This window comes from Phalacrocorax aristotelis, chromosome 5 (assembly GCF_949628215.1).
Source record: "Phalacrocorax aristotelis chromosome 5, bGulAri2.1, whole genome shotgun sequence".
Classification (NCBI taxonomy): Eukaryota; Metazoa; Chordata; class Aves; order Suliformes; family Phalacrocoracidae; genus Phalacrocorax; species Phalacrocorax aristotelis.
In genome coordinates this window covers 32,282,647-32,305,232 of record NC_134280.1, presented here as the reverse complement: position 1 = coordinate 32,305,232, position 22,586 = coordinate 32,282,647, and the positions used below count along the sequence as shown (strand labels likewise).

The 22,586-nt window shown below is 45.1% G+C and overlaps 1 protein-coding gene across 1 annotated transcript in view; it reads left to right on the top strand.

Annotated features, from left to right (window-relative positions):
• PLCL1 (phospholipase C like 1 (inactive)) overlaps positions 1-22,280 on the top strand; it is a 214,478-nt gene extending 192,198 nt beyond the window's left edge. The window contains exon 6 of the mRNA XM_075093863.1: positions 20,538-22,280. Coding sequence (XP_074949964.1) covers positions 20,538-20,720 — 183 coding nt within the window. The 3' untranslated portion in view covers positions 20,721-22,280. The remainder of the gene's footprint in view (positions 1-20,537) is intronic.
• Positions 22,281-22,586: the final 306 nt, after the last annotated feature.

Genomic DNA, 22,586 nt, shown 5'->3' with positions numbered 1-22,586 from the left:
CAAGGGGACCAATGTGGTAGGAACCGTTCATTTCATTCTAATGAGCATGCAAAACCACTTGGCTTGGCTGACCCTCTTCTACATGAAAAGTTCACAATTCATTTTTGAGATATTTGCTCTTTTTTAGAATAGGCAACTATCCATCTCACAGAGTGAAGGGGTTCGTGTGGGCGTGTGGGCTCATGCTTCTTTTTCCCCAGATGCTGGTGTTCCTCCCACCTTCCCTTTGGCAAGACCACCTCATCCCTGGCATGTGTGGCTGCTTTTGCAGACTGGCGTGAGCTCTTCCTGCCTGTGCTGGGAGGGGCAGGGGGCACTGGACTGTGCAAGGCAGAAGCTGAGAAGCCTTGTTAGGGCAGTTCTGGCTTTGAGCTAACGAGTCCACCTGAGAGCCAATTGCAACTCGGTGCCACTGTAGAGCACTAGATGGCTGTCAGGTCAGGTACGCTCACGTACGTACAGGCAGCGTGCGTGCAGGGCCAGCTCAGGTCTGCTCCCGGCCCTCTTGGCTGCCGCCTCTCCTGGGGCCCTGCTGCCCGCTCTGTCTGCCGCTCCCACAGGATCTTGTCCCAAGCGTTTTGCAGTAACTGAGGCACTCTCAGCATCTGTCACATGTACGAGCCACTGATTTAATGACTGCTTTATGAGTTTTGGGGAATGTTTTGGGGGGAAAAAAAGTTGTAGCCTGTAAAACTGCTCTCCTTGCTGAGGCAAAACTGCCACGACTACCAGGAGGTGTTTACTTGGGCAAAGAAGTTGGGATCTGCCTGAGTCCCAAGAGCTTGGCAAGTAAGCCATGCAAAGCTTGAGTGTGTTGACTGTGGTTCACATTTATTGCTCTCACGTAGATATGCTTTGTCTGTCTGCGGACATATTTTGCTGGGCTATCTGTGCTTTGGTAGATCAGTGCACAGAGAGTCTAGGAACAATACCACCAATACTTGCCTGCATGTTGATGGTAAATATCTGGATAGTTAATATAACAACATACTGACTTATTTATAGACAAAACATGGGAAGACAAAGATAAAGTGGCATTTACTGTTTTCATCTTCTACTGAAGGGGAAAGCACCCAAATGTTTGAATCTAGTCTCTGCTCTGAAATGCCTTCATGGTTTTTTTAAAAATCTTTTTTGCTGCCTGTGATAAGATTTCACCTCTGCTGCCGTAAATGTGTTGTACCTCACTAGGACTCCAGCTGTTAGTGCATGCTACAAGACATCAAGTGGTTAAATTTTCAGGGATCATTTCAGCACCCGTCCATGAGTGTATCTGCTAATTATCCTGCATTTAAATTAATGCTGATTAGATGTATAATGAGAGAGATTCCTGAATGCAGAAGGCATACAATTATTAAATTGCTAATGCAGTTCACTCTTTGGGGGAAAATCCACAATTTTATGATGTAGTCATGGTCAATGTTAGCTCTGGTATAAGTGGTTTTATGCAGAAAAACTGTGTACAAATAGGACTTTTGGAGGATCACGTCCACAGATTACGTGTTTCTTCATCACAGTCATTCATGACAATCAGCCTTCAGTTGCTTGGGTGACCTGCAGCATCCAGACCTCTCACTTGGGTAGCAGAGTCCCAAACATGCACTTCGGGGCTACTTGGAGAGAGAAAAAACAGATTTCTGAAAGATGTACTTACTGACAGCCATATACTTATCTGGTTTCACCTAAATTGAGCTGGATTTAGCATCACTGCAAGGTATCAGTTTTCTTAAGGAAGAAAAGCAACCTATCAGACTGTGATTGTTATTCGAAAGTACCTTATGCACAATGGTACCATACAGAGCTGCTGCTGATCTTTGGAAGAACCAGGTCCATTCACAGCCTTAGTTTAAAGATTATTGTAGTACACTGTGGGTGTGTTTTTAATGGTTACTATGCAATATACTATCTTGTAAGAAAGATTTATTTGGGTCTTTGCATATCAGTCCTTTTTCTTGTAGTTGGGTAAGAGCCATGGCTTTGCTCCTTGGAATGCTACAGAGCAAGCAAACAAGCAGAATGGCAGTATCTTGGGGACATTTCATGAAATGAAGCACAATGGTAACAATATATTCTACCAAATGCCATATAGTTGCTGCCAAAGGCTTTGCACAATTTACACTATCTAGATCTTAAGAGAGCACAGTGAATTCATGAGCCCCTGTAAAGCTGGTGAATTCCATGTACCATGTATTTATTCCCCTGTGTCAGTTAGGCTTCCCCTTGCCCCCTGAAAAATTCCTTCTATCCTACGTCCCTCCTTCTCTCAGCATATCTCTGTGGACATAAGCACATCACGGTGCTCAATTTGTGAAACTGCAAAAATAGATTAAATATAAGCCATAGTGGCTTAGCAACAAATTCTTGTGATTTGCTGTCATCTTGTGACAGTGACAGTCCAGTGAGAGCAGTAGGCATGAGTGGCTTGCGTGGCATGGAGGCTTCACACTTGTTTTTAAATGTGGTGCTTATTATATTGTTCCATGTCTACTCATCTCCAGATCTCCCTAGATAAATATGTTTTGAATGGGGTTACCCCAAAGGCTCTTTTTCTGGAGAGGTTAAATGTCTCTCCAGCTGTCTAGTCCCCATGTTGTTTGCATTTCCTTTGTTGATGCAGTTCAGAGTGGTGTTTCTAACTTTTAAACCTCTCCAGACTGTGTGCCCTGGCTACTTTTGAAGGATCTGCTGCCTTGCTCTGAGACCCACTCAGCTGCAGCTGAGACTGGCTGAGCCGATCAGTCTTTGACGAGACAACAGATTTTACAAATCTATGAGGAAATGCAGAGCGGCTCTAATGATTCCCATAGTTACTAGATCAGGTCTCTTACACATTAACTGAAGGTCAAAAGAGAAAAAAAATAACACGAAACAGCTGGCTTTCTGAGAGAGTGCTAAAGAGAAGGTGAAAAGGTTCAGCAAGGTCAACATCCATTTATTGTTGTAAATACCAACTCACTTAGCTTGAAGCAGTTCATTTAAAAGTAGAGGGAAGGGTGAGGAAGGAGAGAGGTTTAGGTTGTCCTTATTGAGCATGTGAAGAGTCTGGAGGAGTGGCATGGGAGTGCAGCTTGTTCCCGGCCCTTCAAATACTCTGAAAGCAGTGGTGAGCGTGGTGGAGGCTCCCAGCTCCGGAGCTCCTTTGGAGGGCAAAGCCTGTGCTCCTGGCCCTCAGGGTGTGGTGCAGGGCTCCTCTTTCTATGGGGAGGTGTTTAAAGATTTTTCTGGGATAGGGGTATTTTGAGTCCTTCAAATGATATTGAGTTACAAGGTAAGGAGGTGAAAGTGTGTGATTCATGTGCAAAGCTCTTTTGATCAGCGTATTTTGTAAACGAACAGAACCAAACGCTGTAACTATTAGGTAGGTTGATCCTTCTTGTATGTAGTAGAGTGCTGTTCTCTGCTGATTTGGTTGGTCAATGCCTCCTGGAGTTCTCCTCTATACTGCTCATAGAACTGGCTTTTGCCTTTCTTGCCCAAGCCCACAGGCAGGAACCAGAGCTCTTTAAAAGACACTTGGTGACAGAGCAGTGGCACAGGCTGCCCAGGCAGGTTATGGTGTCTCCTGCCCTGGAGACATTCAAAACCCACCTGGACGCGTTCCTGTGTCCCCTGCTCTAGGTGTCCCTGCTGAAACAGGGGGGTTGGACAAGATGACCTCCAGAGGTCCCTTCCAACCCCTCCCATTCTGTGATTCTGTGATTAGTCTCAGTGGATTTTGTCAGTTGTATCTGCTCATGGAAACTTCTCAAGTTACTTCAGCAGTGTGTATCAGGGTAAAATGAGTGTAATCCCAGTCTCTCAGCAGTACTAGTTAATCAGCTTGGAATATCCTGTTCTTCTTGGCTGTCAGCCATGCTGCCGAGGATTGCTCTGGGGAGGATGTAGTGAGCAGTCTCAAACAAGTATGGTACGGCCTCTCTGCGTACCTGGCTGCACCCTGTGAGCTTTTGAAGCCCTAATGGCGTTTCTGACAAGGTCTCTGTTTTCTTGGCCAAGGAAAATTTCAAGACATGAATTGGATTTAGAGCAAATTAAATATTCATGTGTGTTTAAAATATACATGAAGGCCACCCAGGCAATCTCAAATCTGTACATACCAAATGCTGGCAGCAGCAGGGACTAATGGGAGAAGGGAGAGCAACATCCACCAGGGTTCACAGCTCTTGCTCTTTCATGATACTGTGAGTTTCTGAGGAGATATATTAGGGCATGGACTCCCACGATGGCTTGACAGAGAGGAGAGACTTTGTCACATATTAGTTGGTTATTCCTGGGCTTTTGTCCAGTACTGGCACAGCAGGAGTGTTTCATTGACTGGCAAGAAGTAATAGTCCAGACATTGGGATCAGGCAGAGTTGGTGCTTAACCATCCAGGCATAGGGATCCATGTGCACCTGCACGCGCCTGCTGGCAGTGCTGGTGCTTGTAATGAGCAGTACTCACCTCCCCCACCTTGCGTGGCCACTGTGGGATCAATCCCAGTTAATAGTTTCTGTTCAGGGAGCATGCACAATTTTCTGACTTTTCTCCAGCCTTTAACAGCTATTTGGGTGCATGGAAAATAGGACTGGAAGGGCCTGTGAGAGGCTATGTAGTTCCTCTTGCTGCCCCAATGCAGGATCAAACTGAATATTTAGCTGCTGTGGATCTAAGCCCTGCTCAAATACTTGGCATGGAAGGTGCTGGTATGAGGCTGTGGTGTTCTTCATGGTGACACCCAGTGTCCAGGTGACCCAGGGACCCAGAGTCACTTTGCACTTGGGGAAGGAGCTAATGGCCAGAGTCATCTGAGCAGCATTGTGCACCTCTGCTATTTTTCTCATTTCCCTCTAACTCCTTCAGCACCAGGGCTCTGCTTCTGCAGGTGTTTCACAACAGTGGGTTTAGGGACAAGACCCTCTTGTAATCGGTGTAGCACAGACCAAAAAGTTCATTCATAAAACAAGTGCTGTGAGCTGCCTTCCTTTGGCATAAACCTTTTTTTTTTTTTTTTGACTGCAATCCAAAGTTCTGCATTTCATATGTAAATATTATTCCTTCAGTTCCACCTGGATGGGTTTGTATGTGTGCAAACACATATGCATGTATGTATATAGGAGGTGAGACAGGCCATCAGATATATATGCAGAACAGCAGTAACATTGGGACAAAAAGAACAGATTAGAGTAATGAAAGACGATATGAAAAGCCTCAAGTGATATCTTGATTAGCCCATTTTCCTTGTATTTGACTCAAATAAGCCAGAGATAGAAGACAAGCAATCTTGTGATACGCCTTTCATTTTGAGCAATGTGACAAATTACCAAACGCCATGGATCCGATGCCAAGCCACTGACTGTGCAGGCAGGGAAAGGTGCATTGCATTGCAGCGTTGGTGGTGGGAGACAGGGTCAGGAGCATGTGGGGTCGCTGTGCCTGGCGCCCCTTGTGCCAAGGCCACATCAGTGGTGTGGGCTTTGAGCCCAACAGAGGGTTAGCATGCTGAGGTGCTGTGTGTAGAAAACCAATTTTAGCATTGCTTCACAAATGGAGGCTTGTCAAGATGTTTAAATAGCACTAGTCTGCCAAAATAGATGCCTATCTCTCTCCTTGTGTAGGCTGGCTGCTCAGTGAAGCCCCCTGCTTGGTCAGCTATCCTGTCTCAGGTACCCCCCTGTGCCTCACTGTTGTCTCCATCTTCCCTGTCTCTGCTCCACAGCCTCAAGTCCCCCTTCCCTCTGCATCACCCCAGTTGTTCATAGCATCTTAATCATGCTAAAGCAGTGGGAGAACAATTACATTTTTGTCTTACCCATGCCTTCAGTTCTCCCCCATTCTTGATCAGGACTAAACTTCTCATGACTGTAAAGCTGTCTCTACCTGTGATGTGGTTTGCACGAGTTTATCGCTCCATATTAGTGCCAACTTCACCCTGGGGTGGCTGTGTGGGTTGTGGCTCTCTGCTGTGCTCCAGCTAGTGGGGCAGACCCCGTCACAGCCTGAGACACAGCTGCATTGCTGTTATCTCTCTTCTCTACCAACCTGGCAGGGATTTTTGCACCTGGGTGTGAAGGCCAGCTTCTCTCAGGGGTGTGGGTCATCTGCTCCAAAGACTGTGCAACTGGAAAAGTAATTAATAACATTCAGGTAATGATGAAGGAATACAAAGAGAGTTTGTTCTCTGCATGCTGCCCTGAGCAGTAACAAGATTATCACCTATGAGGAGGTTATTTGGAAAATCAGCAGGCAGGATTACAAGTTCCTTGAGGGAACTCATCTTTTGAGGAAAAGGAGCTACTCCTGCACATATGTGTGCCAGAGCAGAACTGAGCTGGAAAATGTGTAGTACTAAGGAGGGGGGCGTGTGGGGAGATGGCTGAATGGAATAACGCTTGTAGATGGTTCCCCACTAAAGGAGGATTGCTTGGGTGTAAAAACTGGGTCAATGTCATCTCCCATCCTTTGGAGGAGGAGACAGCGAAGGCAGGAACTGCAAGTGGCATAGGAACTTCATCAGCTTCTGCCACCATCCCCTCCCCTGCAGCGGTGACGTTTTCATCTGAGACATGGATATCAAAGACTGCTGTACTTGGTGGTGCAGTTAATTAACACAACCTGGAAGATACGGTAGTTGGGAATCTTGTTTGTGCCAATCTGACAACATGACCTCATTCAGAGGAATTAAAAGGGCTGTAATGAAAGTATAAGTTTCAGCAGAAACTCACACATTTCTTGCTTTTATCTGTCAATGGCTGTACTAACAAAGAAAGAAAGAAAATAAGCAGCTGCCTCTGTGAGGTGTTAAAGATTGCATTATAACCCAAGTTGAGCCGCCAGCCCTGCCACACACAGCTCAAGCAGCAAGGCAGCGTGCTGGAGGGGTGGGAGCCTTTCCTCCGGGTCCTTTCCTGGCCCATGGGGTGGCACTGGGCTTGTGCCCCAGGCGATGCTCCTGCTCCAATGCCTGGCACTCGTGAGGGGCTTGGAGAGACCTTTTCCTTCCCTGGGTTGGCAGTGTCCTGTGGTGCCTGGCCCGGATGATTGTTCACAAGACTGAAGACCTCAGTGGTCTTTTCCGTTGGTCCCCTACATTCGTTTTTGATGTTGCTTCCCAGTGGTCAGTTAAGCAGCACAGTACTTCTCATGTGCCGAGACACACAAAATGGATGTTGTTTCTTGGACTATGGCTTAGAAAACTCCAGTTACCTCTTTATGCAACTTGCAGGATTCCTGATGTCCCTTAAATAATATATGAGAAGAGAGATTCAGTTGCATGGTTATTTATTATTGAAAAGACACATTACATTTTTAAATAATTTCAGTTGTATTTTAATCTCCATTACTTAGCAAATTCACTTTACAACCTAGAATTTGTTTTTGCTGTGTTCATTTCGCCCCTCCCCAGCTAGCAGCTTCTGGCCCATGTAGAGATGACACTGATGGTGCCTGCCAGGGTGTTTTGTCTTCCTCATGTTTTAAACTGCTGAATGCCATTGTAAATCAGCATCATGTGTCCTGGTAAAGGTCTGGTGGAGCTGTGATAGCTTCAGGGCTGATGAAGTGCAGGTAGAGAAAACTCCGTTTGTTTTCCTCCAAACATGGAGCTCATGTGCATCAGCTTGGTGCCCTGCCTGAGTCAAGGTAACCCACAGGCTCTGGGAGGATTTCACCCAAAGCAGTTGTGTTCCTACACTGTTAAATTCCGTGGTTCGTTTAGACACCGGTCTTTGTGCCACAGGGGAGCTTCTCTTTTTGGCAGCCTTCGTGTGCATTGCCGTTGTATGAGGTAGCGTGTGTCTGAGCGAATGGCTCCATTTCTACATGGCCCATGGTGGGACAGAGCAAGAGGGAATTGCTGCCTGAATCTTCCACCCACAGTCATTTTTTCTGTATTTGTGTAGGGCTGTTGAGTATCAGGGAAGAGACCAGGGTGCAGATTTGTACAGAGCAGGACCATTAAGAGAGGATGGCTTGTACATTGGTTTGTCTCCAGCATTTCCTTATTTTTAAAACTGGATTGTGCTGTTCTCTGCGAGCTGTAAACTGGTGCTAGCCTGAAACATTTATGTTTCAATGTAAGCTTTGGTGTGTGCCAAGAAGTTTAATGTCTTCTAAAAATTACCTTTGTGGTGTATTTTGAGCTCATTACAGCTACTGTCGGCAGATTACATACAGTTTCCCAGTGCTTATAAATGATGGGAAATTGACTGCTCCTTTTGTTATGTGAATTATGTGCCAGCATCTACAAAACCCTGCTCCCTGATGGGGAACAGGTGTCTAAATTGAAGCTAATTCCCTGGGGGAGCTCAGGAGGTGATGAAAGCTGCTGATGCTCCATCCAGACTGCCTCCTCTCCCATTGCTGAGGTGGTGGTTGGGTTTTCCCTGGCACTGTCAGTGGCCTTGGTCAAATCCAGCAACGTACTTTATAACCAAGTGATACCTGGCCCTTGTGCTTTGCTGAAGCAAGGGGCTAGTATGTCACTCTATGAATGCTGGGTCCTCTCCCTCCTGAGCATAGAAAGAATTCTCTCTCCACATGCTGGGATGTGCATAATACCATTGCTAGCCAGGACCTTTGATGACTTCTGCACTTGCATGAGTACAGGAGTCAGGGGAGCTGAACTCTGAATCCAGGAGGTAGCGATTTGCTGGCATGACACTCCCCGTTTCATTATGCCATTCATGTCCTTCCATTTACTGCCTTCTGGCATTGAAAAGAGAAAATGTTCATCCACACTGCTAACATATTCCGAGGGCTGTGGTTAAAGAAATGAAACGCTATTTAACTCAATGGCAGTATTGATTCATTTTTGTACTCTGGAGCCACCAGCAGTAGAGGGCTGCGGTGTAAAGACTTCTGTGTTAACATATATGATTATTGGCAAAATGGATTCACAGGGAGGGTTTGGACAGTTAGTTGAAAGCCACAAACTGTATTATGTGGAAGTCGTAGGTGTTCAGCGAGGCCAGGCATTTGCTTTGGAGTTATTCTTCCCCAGCAACCCTGGTACATCCCATAAGCCCTAAACGTGGCAGGCGTTCCCAAGATCTTGTACGGGGGCTAGGGATGTCAGAGGCCCAAGTGCCTTTGTGGGTGGAAGTAAGTTTTACAGTAGGAACAATGGATTGGGAAACTGCGATCTTGTGTGTTGTTTCCTTGACAGCTACAGTCGTCTTTTACCTGGATCAGATAGAATCAAGTGCAAGGTGATGAACCCTGCAGGACCCTTTCTTATGGGGTCATTTCCCCAGGCACAAGTGGGAACCATTTGGGGAGAAAAGCTTGAGACAAAGCCAGCAGTTCTGTGCAGCTGTGGCCGCTGCTGATTATTTTTAGATCACAAAAGGAAAAAGATGGCATTGCTTATTTCAGATAAGCTGTGTATGTGAAAGAGCATACAACTACCTGAAAGGAGGTTGTAGTGAGGTGGGTGTTGGTCTCTTCTCCCAGGTCACTAGCGACCGAATGAGAGGAAATGGCCTTAAGCTACGTCAGGGGAGGTTTAGATTGGATATTAGGAAAAGTTTCTTCACTGAAAGAGTGGTCAGGCATTGGAACAGGCTGCCCAGAGAGGTGGTGGAGTCACCATCCCTGGAGGTATTTAAAAGACTTGTAGACATGACACTTCAGGGCATGGTTTAGGAGACGTGGTAATGTTGGGTTGACAGTTGGACTTGATGATCTTAAGGGTCTTTTCCAACCTTAATGATTCTATGAAAAAGACTTAAAGGAGTAAGTTGAAAAGGCTTATATTGGTTTTTTTTTTCTCCAGCATCCTCTGTTACGGATCTGCCAGAGGTCCTGTATTAGCAGGAGGAGCATTACTGATGCACTGTGAACGCTCTGAATTGACAGAGCAGGGAGTGACAATAATTGCAGTTAAGAGCTCTGCATGTTTCACTCGGTGCCGCCTGGGCTCCTGCTCCATCATGCTGGTGATGCTGGTGTACCTGGCAGTGGGGAGGAGGTGAGCCACAAGAAGGCACTGAAAAGTACCTGAAAAATTGTTTGCATTTTCAGGCAGTGACAAAGCTCAACCTGAGGAGCCTAATTTAGCAGTCTGGGATGAACAGGCTGAGACTGGAGGCTGCTGGCAGTATCAGGAGGACAGTTTCTTTCAGAGTGTGGCTCTGAAGCTGCGTAGTCTAAATTAATCCTCTTCAACCCTCCAGGAACTGTGGAGGTGTTACTACATCCCTCTGTATCAGGCTTAAAAATTGAGCTCAGTTTTGCTGAAAAGCCTCTTATTTTCTGTGACATGGCATTGTAACGGATTGGAAATTATGCTTGTTCCATTTCCCTCATTGATGTTTTAGGGCAATGAATGTGTAAATGAATACTACTGTCCCTGTCCTGCAGCACTTATTTTTGTCCTTGGCTTCCTTCCTGTCCTTTGCTTTGTGTCTCCGTTCCCATCCTTCGTGGAGAGTCCTCACGTCCAGCTGTGCCTGCTTCTGACCCCTCCTGATTTTCTTCTCCCCTCCCAGTCACTCTGTTTCAGTAGCTCTCTGCCTGCTGGGTCAGGGTGCTGCTTACAAAAATAGCCATACCCGCTCCTCTTTCTGCTTGGTTTCACATCTGCCTTGGGAAGGCAAGGCTGGGATTCTCCCAAGGGAAACAGGCCCTGTTAGCACTGGGCCCATGGCCACTGTGACCGCAGGAGCCTCTGACCTCTGGCTGAGGCAACGCGAGCAGGGAAGGTGGCTCAGTTCTGCTTTTACTGAGCTCACTGGCCAGTCTCACCAGCGAACCTGCCTTTGACTGCAGCTGACCAGGCTTGGGTCTGGACAGGGAATGTCCCAGCCAACAGGGATGAGGTGGATCAAAGCATTTGCTTAGGGATCTTCTTAAAAACCTAGGTGTTAGACAGTGTTTTGTGTTATTTTTTCTTTCTTCACTTAACCTTTCACGTGATTTGGAGTTTTTGGTCGCAGCTTAAACCTTTCTGCTTCAGCATAACGTTGTTTGTGGTCTGTGCTGCTTGTGAGCAGGTTAGAAACTGCCCACAGCACCTTGCACAAAGGGAGGAGAGCAGCCAAACCAGAGGGATCTTGTTCGTGTCCCCTCTGGGGGAGTAGGAACGGGGAGCTCGGGTGGCTTCTGGTGGTGTTTGCCAGCCGCTGCTGCAGCAGGAGGATTTGCAGACGATAGAGTAGCTAAGAAATTAGTGTTTGTGCCAGGTGGTTACTCGGAGACAAGGATAGGGTAAGGAGCTGTGTGCAGAAACAAGCACTGAATGAGTGTGCTCTGTTACCTGTCCAGAAATGCTGCACTCTGGCATAATTTCATTTCATCTTAATCAGATTATTTCAGTTAGCATTAAGCCCAGCTGCAGGTTTGTTTGGTTTTTTTTTTCAGCTGTTGTCCTAAGCAGCAGTCCAAGGAGAGCAGTGATTGTTTGTGCTACATCTCCCGTAACACTCCCCTCACAAAAAAATAAACCCAAACCCAACACAGGAGCCTGTTGTCTTCAGTCAAAACAGAATCAACTCAGAGATGGTCAGTAAACCCTTTTCAGGTTCTGATGAACTTAATGGATATTTTGCTGTCAACACTTGTGATGAAGGATATGATTTTGATGTTAACTGTGTGGCTTGCAGCCTGGGTGGCTGTGAGTCGGAGCAGGGAGGCGGGGGGGTGCCAGCTATTCCCAGCCAAGTGTTTTACTCAGGGGTTGCCGTGCACAGGTGTTTTGTTAGCTGCAAAACATATCTTTTCCTGCAGCTGGTCCTTTTACTCAGAAAAATGAAGTGCAAGAAAATTCTGAGTTTTCTGCCTCATTTTTCTTCCCCTTATTTTGTTTTTCTAGGAGACTCTGGACTTCTACTAGAGTTCCCAGCTGGTGCTGGTGCATGTGGTGAATTGGGTTTTGTGACCAAAGAAGGACTGAGAAATAAATGCCTGGACATAGAGCTTTGATTTCCATCTCATGGCTGTGTATCAAAAATAAACAGGGCCCCAATTTCTTCAATGATGTGGTGTTTTCTTAGTATTGATGGTGCACTCCTGGGCTCCCAGCCAAACTTATCACCAGAAAAAAGGCAGGCTCCTAGCGTGGAGGGCTTGACAGCGAGAGTCCATACATTTGTGGCTGTGCTTGCAAACTGTCTGCTAGATGCAGTGCCCGAGAGACACACAAGCAGCTGAACTGCTCAGCACACGGCTAACATCAAATTAATGCCATTATTTCTGAAAGCAAATTCCTGCTGCAACACAGTTACAGGCAGTCAATGTTCACATTCATTGCTTTTGACAGCCTGATATAAGGTAATTTCATTTAAACACCCAGATGAGAGAGAAGCTAGAGACATTTTTTTAAAAAATGAAAATAAAGGCCCACTCTTTTTATATGTAAAATGCCTGCTTGAATGAATAGGTTAGTAACTATATGGTGCGATTGATTTGCAAGAGCCCATGGATTTCAGTGGAGAGCTCTGTTTAAAAATCAGTAGGGAACACTGTAGCATGAGTGTTTTTGCCACTTAGGCTTCAAGCAAATGCTTTACATTAATTCCTTCTCAGACTTTGGTCTACGGCCAGTAGGTTTTGGGAGGGTGCTTGACACTGTTTCAGAGCAAACTGCCCACGTATCTCCTTTGCCTTTATTTCATTAGGCAAATCCTGTAAAAGAATTACAAATACAGACCCTCTTTCCGAAGTTGCCATGGCTGCACGAGGCAGTGATATAGTTGTGCTGGCAAGGCCAGCAGCCGGAATCAGGTTTTCTAAGTATTTGCTTTTTTGCTAACTGCATGACTTTTTGAGGTTCTCCTTGTATGACAGAGGTGTTTTGTTCATTTCTGCCTCCCAGGATCCCCTCAAGGTTTGCGTTTGTCTGTGTCCCACAATTTGGGTACGTACCAGAGATGGGCTGGCGGTTTTGTAAAAAGCCATGGATCTTTGCCCAGTGTGGTGCTGAGGGGGCTGTCTGTCGGTGTTCAGCACAGCCATTTAGATTTTAACTGCACCTTTCCAACCGCTGGAAAAGAAGGGAAAGAATGCTATGTGTCTTTTTCAAGGAGTTGCCACACCAGCAGAGGCAGCCAGCATTCCTTCTTCCCAACCACTCACGTTGCTGCCTTGTGCTGCAAGATTGACTGCTTGGCTGTGTAACAAACTGTCACTAGTCTCCTAGAAAACTAGCCAGGCTAACGCAGAACACCTCTGTAGATCCCTGTTTAATCATCCTCTCCAATGCAGACCTCCGGGGTGAGACCTGAATGGCAAATGGAATCAGTGAAAAAGTTTTGGGCCTTGCGAGGGACAGCCTAATAATGAACGGCTGGCAGATTGGTCTAGTTTGGGAGTTTAAATATAAGTACTTAAAATCAGATGGAACTGGTTTTCAGGTAACCTGGCTATTGCTCTTAACACACCACATTTACAATTTTAGCATCAGGCTCCATATCTGGGTCAGAGTACCCATCTGCAGTCACAGAACCATTGAGTGTGTTAACAGTAGTCCAGCCGGTGGCCGCAATGAAAAATCAATCACACTAGTGCCACTAGTGCCACGAGGTTTGATATGTATTACAAGGCCATTCTGAATCCTACTTTACTTTGTTCATTATTTATTTATTCTATTTATTATCATTTATTTATTCATTTTTATTAACCTCTTCTGTGTCCCTTCGCTATGGTATCTGAACACCTACTATGGTTGCAGAGATCTGTGCCTTGAAGAGGAGTGGACTAAGATACTGGAACCTGCTGGGTGCTCAGAGCAAGCCAGGGCCAAATGGGATCTGTGGAGGGGCAGTAATCCACATTCCTGCCTGCTTTCCTCTGAACTGCTGAGAGTCCCTTCTGCTTTTGTACAGGGACCTCCTGGCCGGGTTGCTTTGGAGTTGCGATGTGAATTTTGCCAACCACCTGGAGTAATGCTGGGGTGCCTCTTTTGCTCTTACAACTGACTGCACAGGAAAAGAGTCTGTGCTTTGTAAACAGTATTTGCAGAGATGGTTACCACTTAGCTCTTCATCCAGCAGTTGCCCTTAAGTTAGGGGCTTGCTGGCAGGAGGCTGCTGGCTGGGTGGCTCTTGGCCAGTGGGTGAGTACTGTCAAGGCTGCCAGTGTTGCTTTCAGGTGTGGTTTCATTTCCAAGACTAGTGCAAACAGGGATGATTTTTCCCCACATAAGTAGTAAAACAGTTGGAAAAGACAGTGCAGCCGAGGCTGGTTCTGCATTCCTGATGTTATTCCCGGGTTTTTTCCTGAGTTTGTTTCTGCTCTCTGAACCCACTCAGCGCCCTGTGTAATGGGAGACAGACAGGAAAGCCTGGAGCCAGCATCCGTGTGGCTGGTTCATGAAGTAAGTGGAGAAAGGATGAAGTAAGGAGGAATCTGGGTTAGATACAAAAATACTAGGAGACTGTTCCTGCTAACTATTCCTTCTCCTCCTCTCTGTATTGTTGCTGATCCTTGCTGTCCTAGGTGTCCCCACCGCTGACTACAGTACACTCAGCAGATCAGCCCTAGAGCTTCTGACTTGATTGTTTGGCACAACCTGTGATTCAATTTCAATGCTCGTCTAAAAACTCATGTTCACCTTGTTTTTATCATGTAACCTTGTGTCAAAGCTGCACATGACAATCTATTCCATAATACTTTCTCTTTCCTGCTCTTGCTTACAGAGATTTAACACTTCATATAATGATTACTGTCTTTCCCTGGGTGGATATTTTCGTTCTCATATATTGCAGATCTGTTCTCTGTGTGATATAATTGATTCTCAGCTCTGTTTCCTTCTTGCAAATTTTTGCTAGACCCTGCTTTGGGCAATGGGAGAGGAGGTCTCTGGCTGCCAGTAACATGCTGATACACCAAAATGAGATGCTCAGTTGGACGTCTGAAATTACTAGCAAATAGTGAGAAACGTGGTGACTCAGGCCCCAGCAAGGACTCGGTCAGATCGCCTGATTTACTCAATGGCAAAGCTGGTGCTGGCTTCAGACAGGTAGAAACAAGCTCTTGCATTTGGTTCAGAACTGGTTATGTGGGAAGCTACCCCCAAAATCCAGACCTTAAATGGCACTCCTTGTGCCACTGGCGTTATTATTTAAGTGCCATCTTTTATATTCATGGCCTTTTCATTTTCCTGACAGGAAGTGAATTTCTCCTATGCAAGGGTTTAAAATAAATTGGCAAGTAACATTTGGCCCCTGCTTTTCCTGTGGGGTAACTAATTTTTGCAATCCTTTATTTTTCAGTGTGCAAGAAGTGATTATACGCTTAGTGTATAATCTTTGTGTGCAGTAATTTTTCATGCCAGCATGCGCACTATGATCTCTATGACAGAAAATAAAGCAAAGCTCTTGATAAACAATACTCAGTAATAATGAAAAGAGTGGGTTTTTAAAGTCTGTGTTGATACAGAAATAGTCTGTGTGTATTTGGAGTACTCTGTTCTGAAACGTGGATGTATCAAATGACATTCCATATCAATTGTTCCCACATTTAACTTTGAAGGAGGCATGGAAAAATATCTGCTTTTCATAGTAAGTTTAACACAGCAGTCTAATAATTTTATTAATGATTTCTTCCTCAGGATTACATTTTCAAAGCCATCTGCAATCATTTAATTGTATGCCTCCTTATTAATATTAAACACAATTAAAGTCCCACTATGACACTTTGAAAATGCACCCCTTGCAGTAAATGCCACCTCCACACAGAATATCTGAGGATCACAGCAGCTCTCCAGCATTTCTGCTTTCCGAGTCCCTTGGCACTGACTATCGGTGCCATTAGCTTACCCGTGTTACCTCTGAAATGTGGAGCAACACAATGCTTGTGGTTGTGTTATTTGGCTTTCTCCGCCAACCACTGGCAGCTTCTGGAGGTTTTACTTTGTGATTAAATAATAATGTAAGAGCTTGTTTCTTTGAGAAAAAAAAGTTAAAAAATAACAGTAATATCGTAGGTGTGACGTGGCACGGGTGGTAAGACCTCTGTTATTTATTGTTTGTTTACTCAGCCCTTGAGGAGCAGACAGGAAAGCTCCCATAATGTGCTGTCAGAGAACGTGTCTGCCAGCAGATAAGAGAACATCTGCTTTAGCAAGCAGCAGATTACAGAAAGGGCCTTTGCAGCCACTGTTTCAGCCTTGCTGAACACACTGCCAGTTTTGAATGCTGGGAAGGCCCTATTGCACAACATGGGATTTTCCACTTTGCTGGTAGTAAAGCAAGGCAACCTGTTGGTGCAGTTCACTTCTGCGCAGTCCGAGCGGTGGCCTTCAGAGTCCTCCTGCAGCCCCTGGATGCTGGTGCAGGCAGCTGCCAACACGGGAGCTTCAGGTCCTGCCTGTGTGGTAGCTGGGGTACCCAGAACTAGTGGTGTGTTATGACATACATGTTTCCTGGGTGTTTCCTAGAAAGCATAGGAATAGAAATAGTAATTTATTAATGTACATACCCATGTTTGTATATTTATGTGGAAATATATGTGCAACGTATTTTAAAAAAATATTGTGGAGTCGAACACAAAATGGTGCCACTTACCTAAACCACCTCTTCCTCTCATTTCCTCAAGCTCAGAGTCTGTGATGTTCTTGGATATAATGAGCTGTCGTCTTGACTCATAAAAATTTAAGAGTTTGATTTGGGGGGAAAAAAACCCACACAAAACAAAACCAAAACAAAACCCCACCATACAGAATTTGTCCCATCTGTGGCCATTCCCAGTGTCTGTCTAGAACTACTTATGCTTCTTAAAGCCCTTCAAGCATTGTCATTGATACAGAGCAATATTTAAAGCCATGTCAGATTATCCCTGTTTTCTAAGTAGTATTTGCCTGTCAAGCTAAAGGCTTCTAGTCTTACACTTGCTTGACAAGCTGCATTATTTGTACTGTAATGTTAATTTGTGCTGAGGCTCTGCAGTTAGTTGTAGTTAGGTGTATGAAACCTGACATCTAATGTTCCCTAACTCTAAATAAATATGGGCTCCTTGATCAGTTTTTCAAGTAGAACACTCAACCAGTCTCTTCTGGCTTAATTTAGTGTCCTTCCAAATGCTGAGTTTAACCTTTCGCACAAGTATTTATTTTCAGGAAGGCTGATATCAATAGCAGAAGGGAGATAGATGGATAGATGCTGAAGTGGACTGTCATGATCCTTCTTTGTCTGGAAGATATGCTTTGTTTGTAAGGGCAAAGAGGATTGTTCTATGCACAGAGATGGTCACAATGACTGAGTTATAAAGGTTGTTTCAATGCAATCATACTTTTAAAGCTTACTCCAGCTTCTATCCAGTATTTAGTTCGTTAAGGTGTTGACACGATTTTGCTGGCATTTTTAAGTGGATTATGCTCACAGCCAGTTTTTTCAAAGCAAACAGATGGCTTTTCAAACAGAGCATGCCCACAGATTTTTTTTTTTATGGTGTCTCTAGAATTATGACAGCTCTGTCAGAGGGGGCTGGTTTGTCATTAATTTTCTTGTGACAGATGACAGATGATTCAAAATCATTTTTGCTCCTTCAGCTTGCTCAAATGAACCAGCTATTTAAAAATAAAAAATACAAGGCGGCTAAGACATAAATCAATTGGTCTGCACATGAATGGAATTCCACTATTTTGATAATTCTATTTCTGTTTTTAGATCACTGTAGATAAGAATGTCTTCAAAATATTGGAAGTATGCTTAGGAGGAACGGTTTTTTTCTTGGAACCCAAGCACATGTCGTGCATTGCCTCGGATGCAGTCTGTAATCTGAATTGCTTGGCTATTTAAATATGAAATTGGAATATGCAGAAGGGAGAGCGGGTGGCTCAGCACCCTCACATGGGGTGTGAAGTCCTTTGGCTTCTGGGGACTTCAGATACGAATCTTGGCATGGTGGATTCAGGCTGTCATCCTCCAAGCAGGGGTGTATCAGAACCCCGGTAGCTTCCCTTAAATGAGTGTCTCGGAGAGTCCCCTGGCAAAGACACAGTTTGTGGGCTACCCTGAGAAAGATTTCCATGCTTTGCCCTCACTCTGAGAAGGAAGAGGAGATGAAGAAGGCAACATAGACTCAGCTGAAGCTCTTCGTGTCAGCTTATGGAGCTGTATCCATCTTGGGCTGCTGCGTGATAGGAAATCCTCCTCCTCCTTCTCTGTATGGGTGATTGTTTCTGCTGCCCAGGGAGATGCTGGCCATGCCACAGCAGAGGAAAGGCTCCTAGAAGTCTTCCCCAGACACCCCAACTGAGGGGATGCAGGTGCTTCAGGGTACTGGGCCTTCATCATCATCATTTTACCTCTCTGTTGCACTGGCTTTCCCAGGTTTTGGGCTTAGTTGTTCTTGATGCTGTAGGGATGTCTATTTTGAGTTGTTCCTTGTGCTAAGGGGATTTTTCTGTTCTTGTGCATGAATACATAGCACCAGGTTTGACTTGAAGATGTTAAGGCTGCAAAGCATCATCACACCAATTTTGTCTGCATGTTGTGTCTTCAGTCTCATGTGTATGATAAGAAAAAGCAGCAGCCCTGCTGCAGCTGGGTCTGTTTCATCCTAAAAACATTACTTAAAACTGCATTTGTGTGGCAAAGAATCTACCACCTTTTTTGATAATATTATCATGTCATTAATGATATTGCTGTTGGATCTCTTTGCCTGTTCCATGGTGTGTTGTCCCTGTTGTGACAACACCAGCATGATTCCTGTGCCATTTTGCAGACAGGGAGGGAGACTGGGGAGTGCGGGGTGCTCAAGGCAGCTAAGGAGCTCCTGGATTCCTGCCTACTGCATTTAACCATAAGCCCAGCCTCTGTCCTAAAAGCAAGATCACAGCTATGTGAAATATGTGCTGCATAAATTATTCTTGTTTTGTTTTTTCAAATCATGTCTGCTCACTGGATCCCAAGCTATTTGTCTGTGTATTCCCATAACTGTCATGCTGCCAAGATACAAATCTCTTCAAAAGAGCTTCATACCAAATAGCACAAAGCCACTCATGCAGTCCCAGTGCTTTTTGTTACTCTCGCATTGAGTTGGATTCCCAGCATCTGAGAAGTGATTCTTATTGTTCAGCAGGGACAAATTCATGTCACCGGGAGATGAAGCAATCACGTTCTCGGGCGCGGGCTGCCATCCCTGGCTGATGTGGTTTCCCACGTGGTGTTTACCAGTGCAGCGGGACTTGCAAGCCACCATTGTTTCTTCGTTGTGAATGTTGTTTACAGGGGCTCAGGCGGTGCAAGTCTGGTGCCAGGCGCTGGCGAAAAGGGAACTGTGCTTGCTGGTGTGGGATAAATACTTCTTCGTAGTTCTGGGGAGAGGGAGAGCAGAGAGATGCTCCCACTGCTGGCAGAGGTCATGCTGTGACTCGTCCAACACATCTGGTTTGTTCTGAAAACTGAAGGAGGGTCAGTGAGCAGTTGCCCCTCCGCCGTGCCCTAGGTGCTGCCGTAATATGTTGTCTCCTCTGAGACCCTGCAAAGCGTCTGTGGTTCGCAGAGGGTCACGTTAGGTTGCAGGGGTGTGAATGTGACATTTCAGTCAGCGGAGGTATTATTTCTGAATATGCGTATAAACAGCTGCAGCGGGTTTTCTACTTTAAGCTGTACTTCAGGTGACATTAGGAGAAGAGCAGCTCGAGTTCTTTGTGATACTGAATTTTAATAACCAGGTGCATCTCCTGGCTTTTATTTATTTGTATCCTCTAGCACCAGAATCTTGTCACTTTGTGGCATTTGAGATATCAATATCGCATAAATATTCATTTTGGCATTTCTGAACACCAACTCCTTAATAAAATTTCATGTAACACATTTTTCCTGATAGTTACAAATTGGATTGACATCCTGTTAGTCACCTCACCTTTACAGGCTCTGAGAAGATACAAAAGCAGGCTTTTGCTCATGAAGTCTCTCATTGCCATTCGCCTGCTCAAAAGTCCCAAACAAAACGGTTCAGACGGATTCACTGTAGCACTACTGGGCGCTGTGCTTCTCACAAGCGTGCAGTTTGGCCTGCCTCTGCTAAAGGAGGGCCCAAGGCTGGGTAGCAAATCCAGGTGCAAGGAGGGGTGGGTAACCAGGGTCTCAAAGCTCACAGGGAATCCCCAGCTGGGGATGTGTCATCATTGCGTGTGGGATCTGATGCCAGGGGTGTGCCTGTGAGGACATAGCAGTGGCACGGGGAAGGGAATACCACGTGCCCTCGCTGCCCTGACCCTGGCAGGTCCTTGCTGCTGACTGTGGAAGAGGAAGTGCGTTTGCCATGGGGCTGGGCTCCTGGGAATGACGGGCTCCTTCGGGCCAGGCCCAAATGACCTCCGAGAGGGTGACCTGGAAGGGGGTGGAGGTCTAGTGCCTGTCCCTCTCACCCTGCCTGCTGTGCCGGCTGCTGTCTTCCCCACCGAGCCAGGTGCCAGGCTGCAAAAGGGGCTTCAGTCCCTTCCCCCGCGGCTGGCATTCCTGGGGGGCAGAGGGGATTTGAGACAGGACCTGGATCCTGTTCTATGGCACTGAACAATATGGCAGAGACATAAGAGCGGTATTTCTGCTTGCGGTCCCATGCGATGCATGTGATCCCTGACTCTCTCCTGTGTGTCTGTGCATCCTCAGGGCCAAGGAGATCTCCTGAAGAACGCCAAGAATGAAGCCCTGGAGAATATGAAGCAGATCCAGCTGGCGTGCCTGTCGTGTGGACTGAGCAAGACTGGGAGTGGGCACTCAGATGCCAAGTCAAAACGGTGCCTGGAGGCAATACAGGAGAAGGATACCGGAGATGAGAATGGGAGGCTGTGAGGGGAGGCAGAGCTGTCACATTTGTCACAGATTTCAATAACTAAACTATTTTTTTAAAGCATTTAAAAATTCACACAGGAATGCCCTCTACAGGGTGTTGTTAGTATTAAAATCCTCACAATGTCAGTATTTTAATGCAGTTAATTTATCTAAGTTAAACTCTGGTAGTGAGATTTCTAATGAAGCCACGCAGTCTGTATGCAAGTGCGTGTGTGTGCGCGCACGCAAATCCTGTAGACGCCCTTTCGTGCATTACAATAGCCATTTGCTAATTTATTCCTTTTTAATCTTTGAATAGGCCTGTTCATTCTGAAGATCAAAACAAATAGAGAGTACTTGTATCGATTTTGTGCTTTATTTTACTCTCTAGCTTTTATCATTTAACTTACAGGTTATGTTACTGTTACGCTGCTTAAACAAACAAAATACAACAGCAGATGTCACCAACAGCCATTTTTGTGAAGGCAAAAACAGTGGTTTGCTGCAGATCCTGAACATGATTTTTAATGAACAATTCAAACCAAGTAAACGAGATATTAAATGGTCAGACTTGCTGGATAGGTTATGATTATATTTGGGGTGTACATTTCACTGAATTTTAGCAAACTGTTCTTCAGGATACACCTAGATAGCACGTACTAACCTAAGAACTAGCTGATTTATTTCATTCCAGTAAATCATTGCTACCTTGTGATCTGCAGGACAGCTACAGCCTTTGCTGATAGGCATTAACTTGTGTAGTAATGAACATAGCTAGTCAGCCCTGTAGTTACGAGGAAAGCTGTGAATATCCTTCAGGGATCATGAACTCTGAAGGTGAGCTTCAGGCCATCCTGAAACAGCCAGTGGTGCCAGTATTGGAAGGAAGTTTTTTTTACAGATTTCACAAACTGTGAGCTTTACTGCAAGAGGTGTGAGAGGTCAGAGCTTGCTTGCCACCTTCTGCTTAGATGTTGAAGTCGGTTGGATGAAGCAAGCAGGAGCTGGCCTTACACTGTGGTTAAGAATCATGCTGTGCTAGAAATTTGAAGCAAGGCTGCAAAACTGCTACGAATGTAGTGTAGAGAAATAGCTTGGGTTAAAAACAGGGTACCGGCATTTTTGTGCAGCAGTTACAAATATCCTGACATCTAGGGTAGTTCTGAGAATTGGATAACTCTTTGGTCCACTGTAGAAAGGAGATGGAGAATGTCATGTTGCAATGCGTCCTCGTCCCAACCAGTGTCCAGCTCATGTATGCTCACAACATTCATTTCAATCATTTGAGTACTGTGCTTGAGTGTAGTATTTGTGTTACCTTTAACAGGACTAAGTGTTTTATGGTTATAAAAAAGACTATATTTATTTAAAGCGTTGCTTTTATTTTGAAAAGCTACTTTTTAAATTAATTTGATTAACAAATATGCTAATTTTCTGGACTAAACAAAAAGTAATTGCTGAAAGTTTGACCATTGGAGAATCTTATATAGCTATTGTGTTAAGTTATTTTTGACTTCTTAATAACACTATTATGTTCATGTTGCACATTACTGAGAGAGTAAAGCTATGAAACAACTTTGACCCATGTTTTTAAAGTGATTTAACACAGAAGTTATCAGTGAGACTTGGATAAAGGTGGGTTAGAATGGGTAAGTTGCTTGAGAAGGTCCTGCTCTAGTAGGAACTGTACTATTGCAAAGGTATAACTCGGATGCATTAAATACCATTTCAGTAAAACTTGCCATACGCATTTAGATCCAGCCTTAAATCCTCTGTTTATCTCTCCATTAGATTGTGAGTGGGTATTCAGCCTTCACTGAGGTCTGGAGAAGGGCGTCTTTTGTGTTTCAGGCAAGGCATAAAGCCCAGATCAATGGTGTAAGTGCG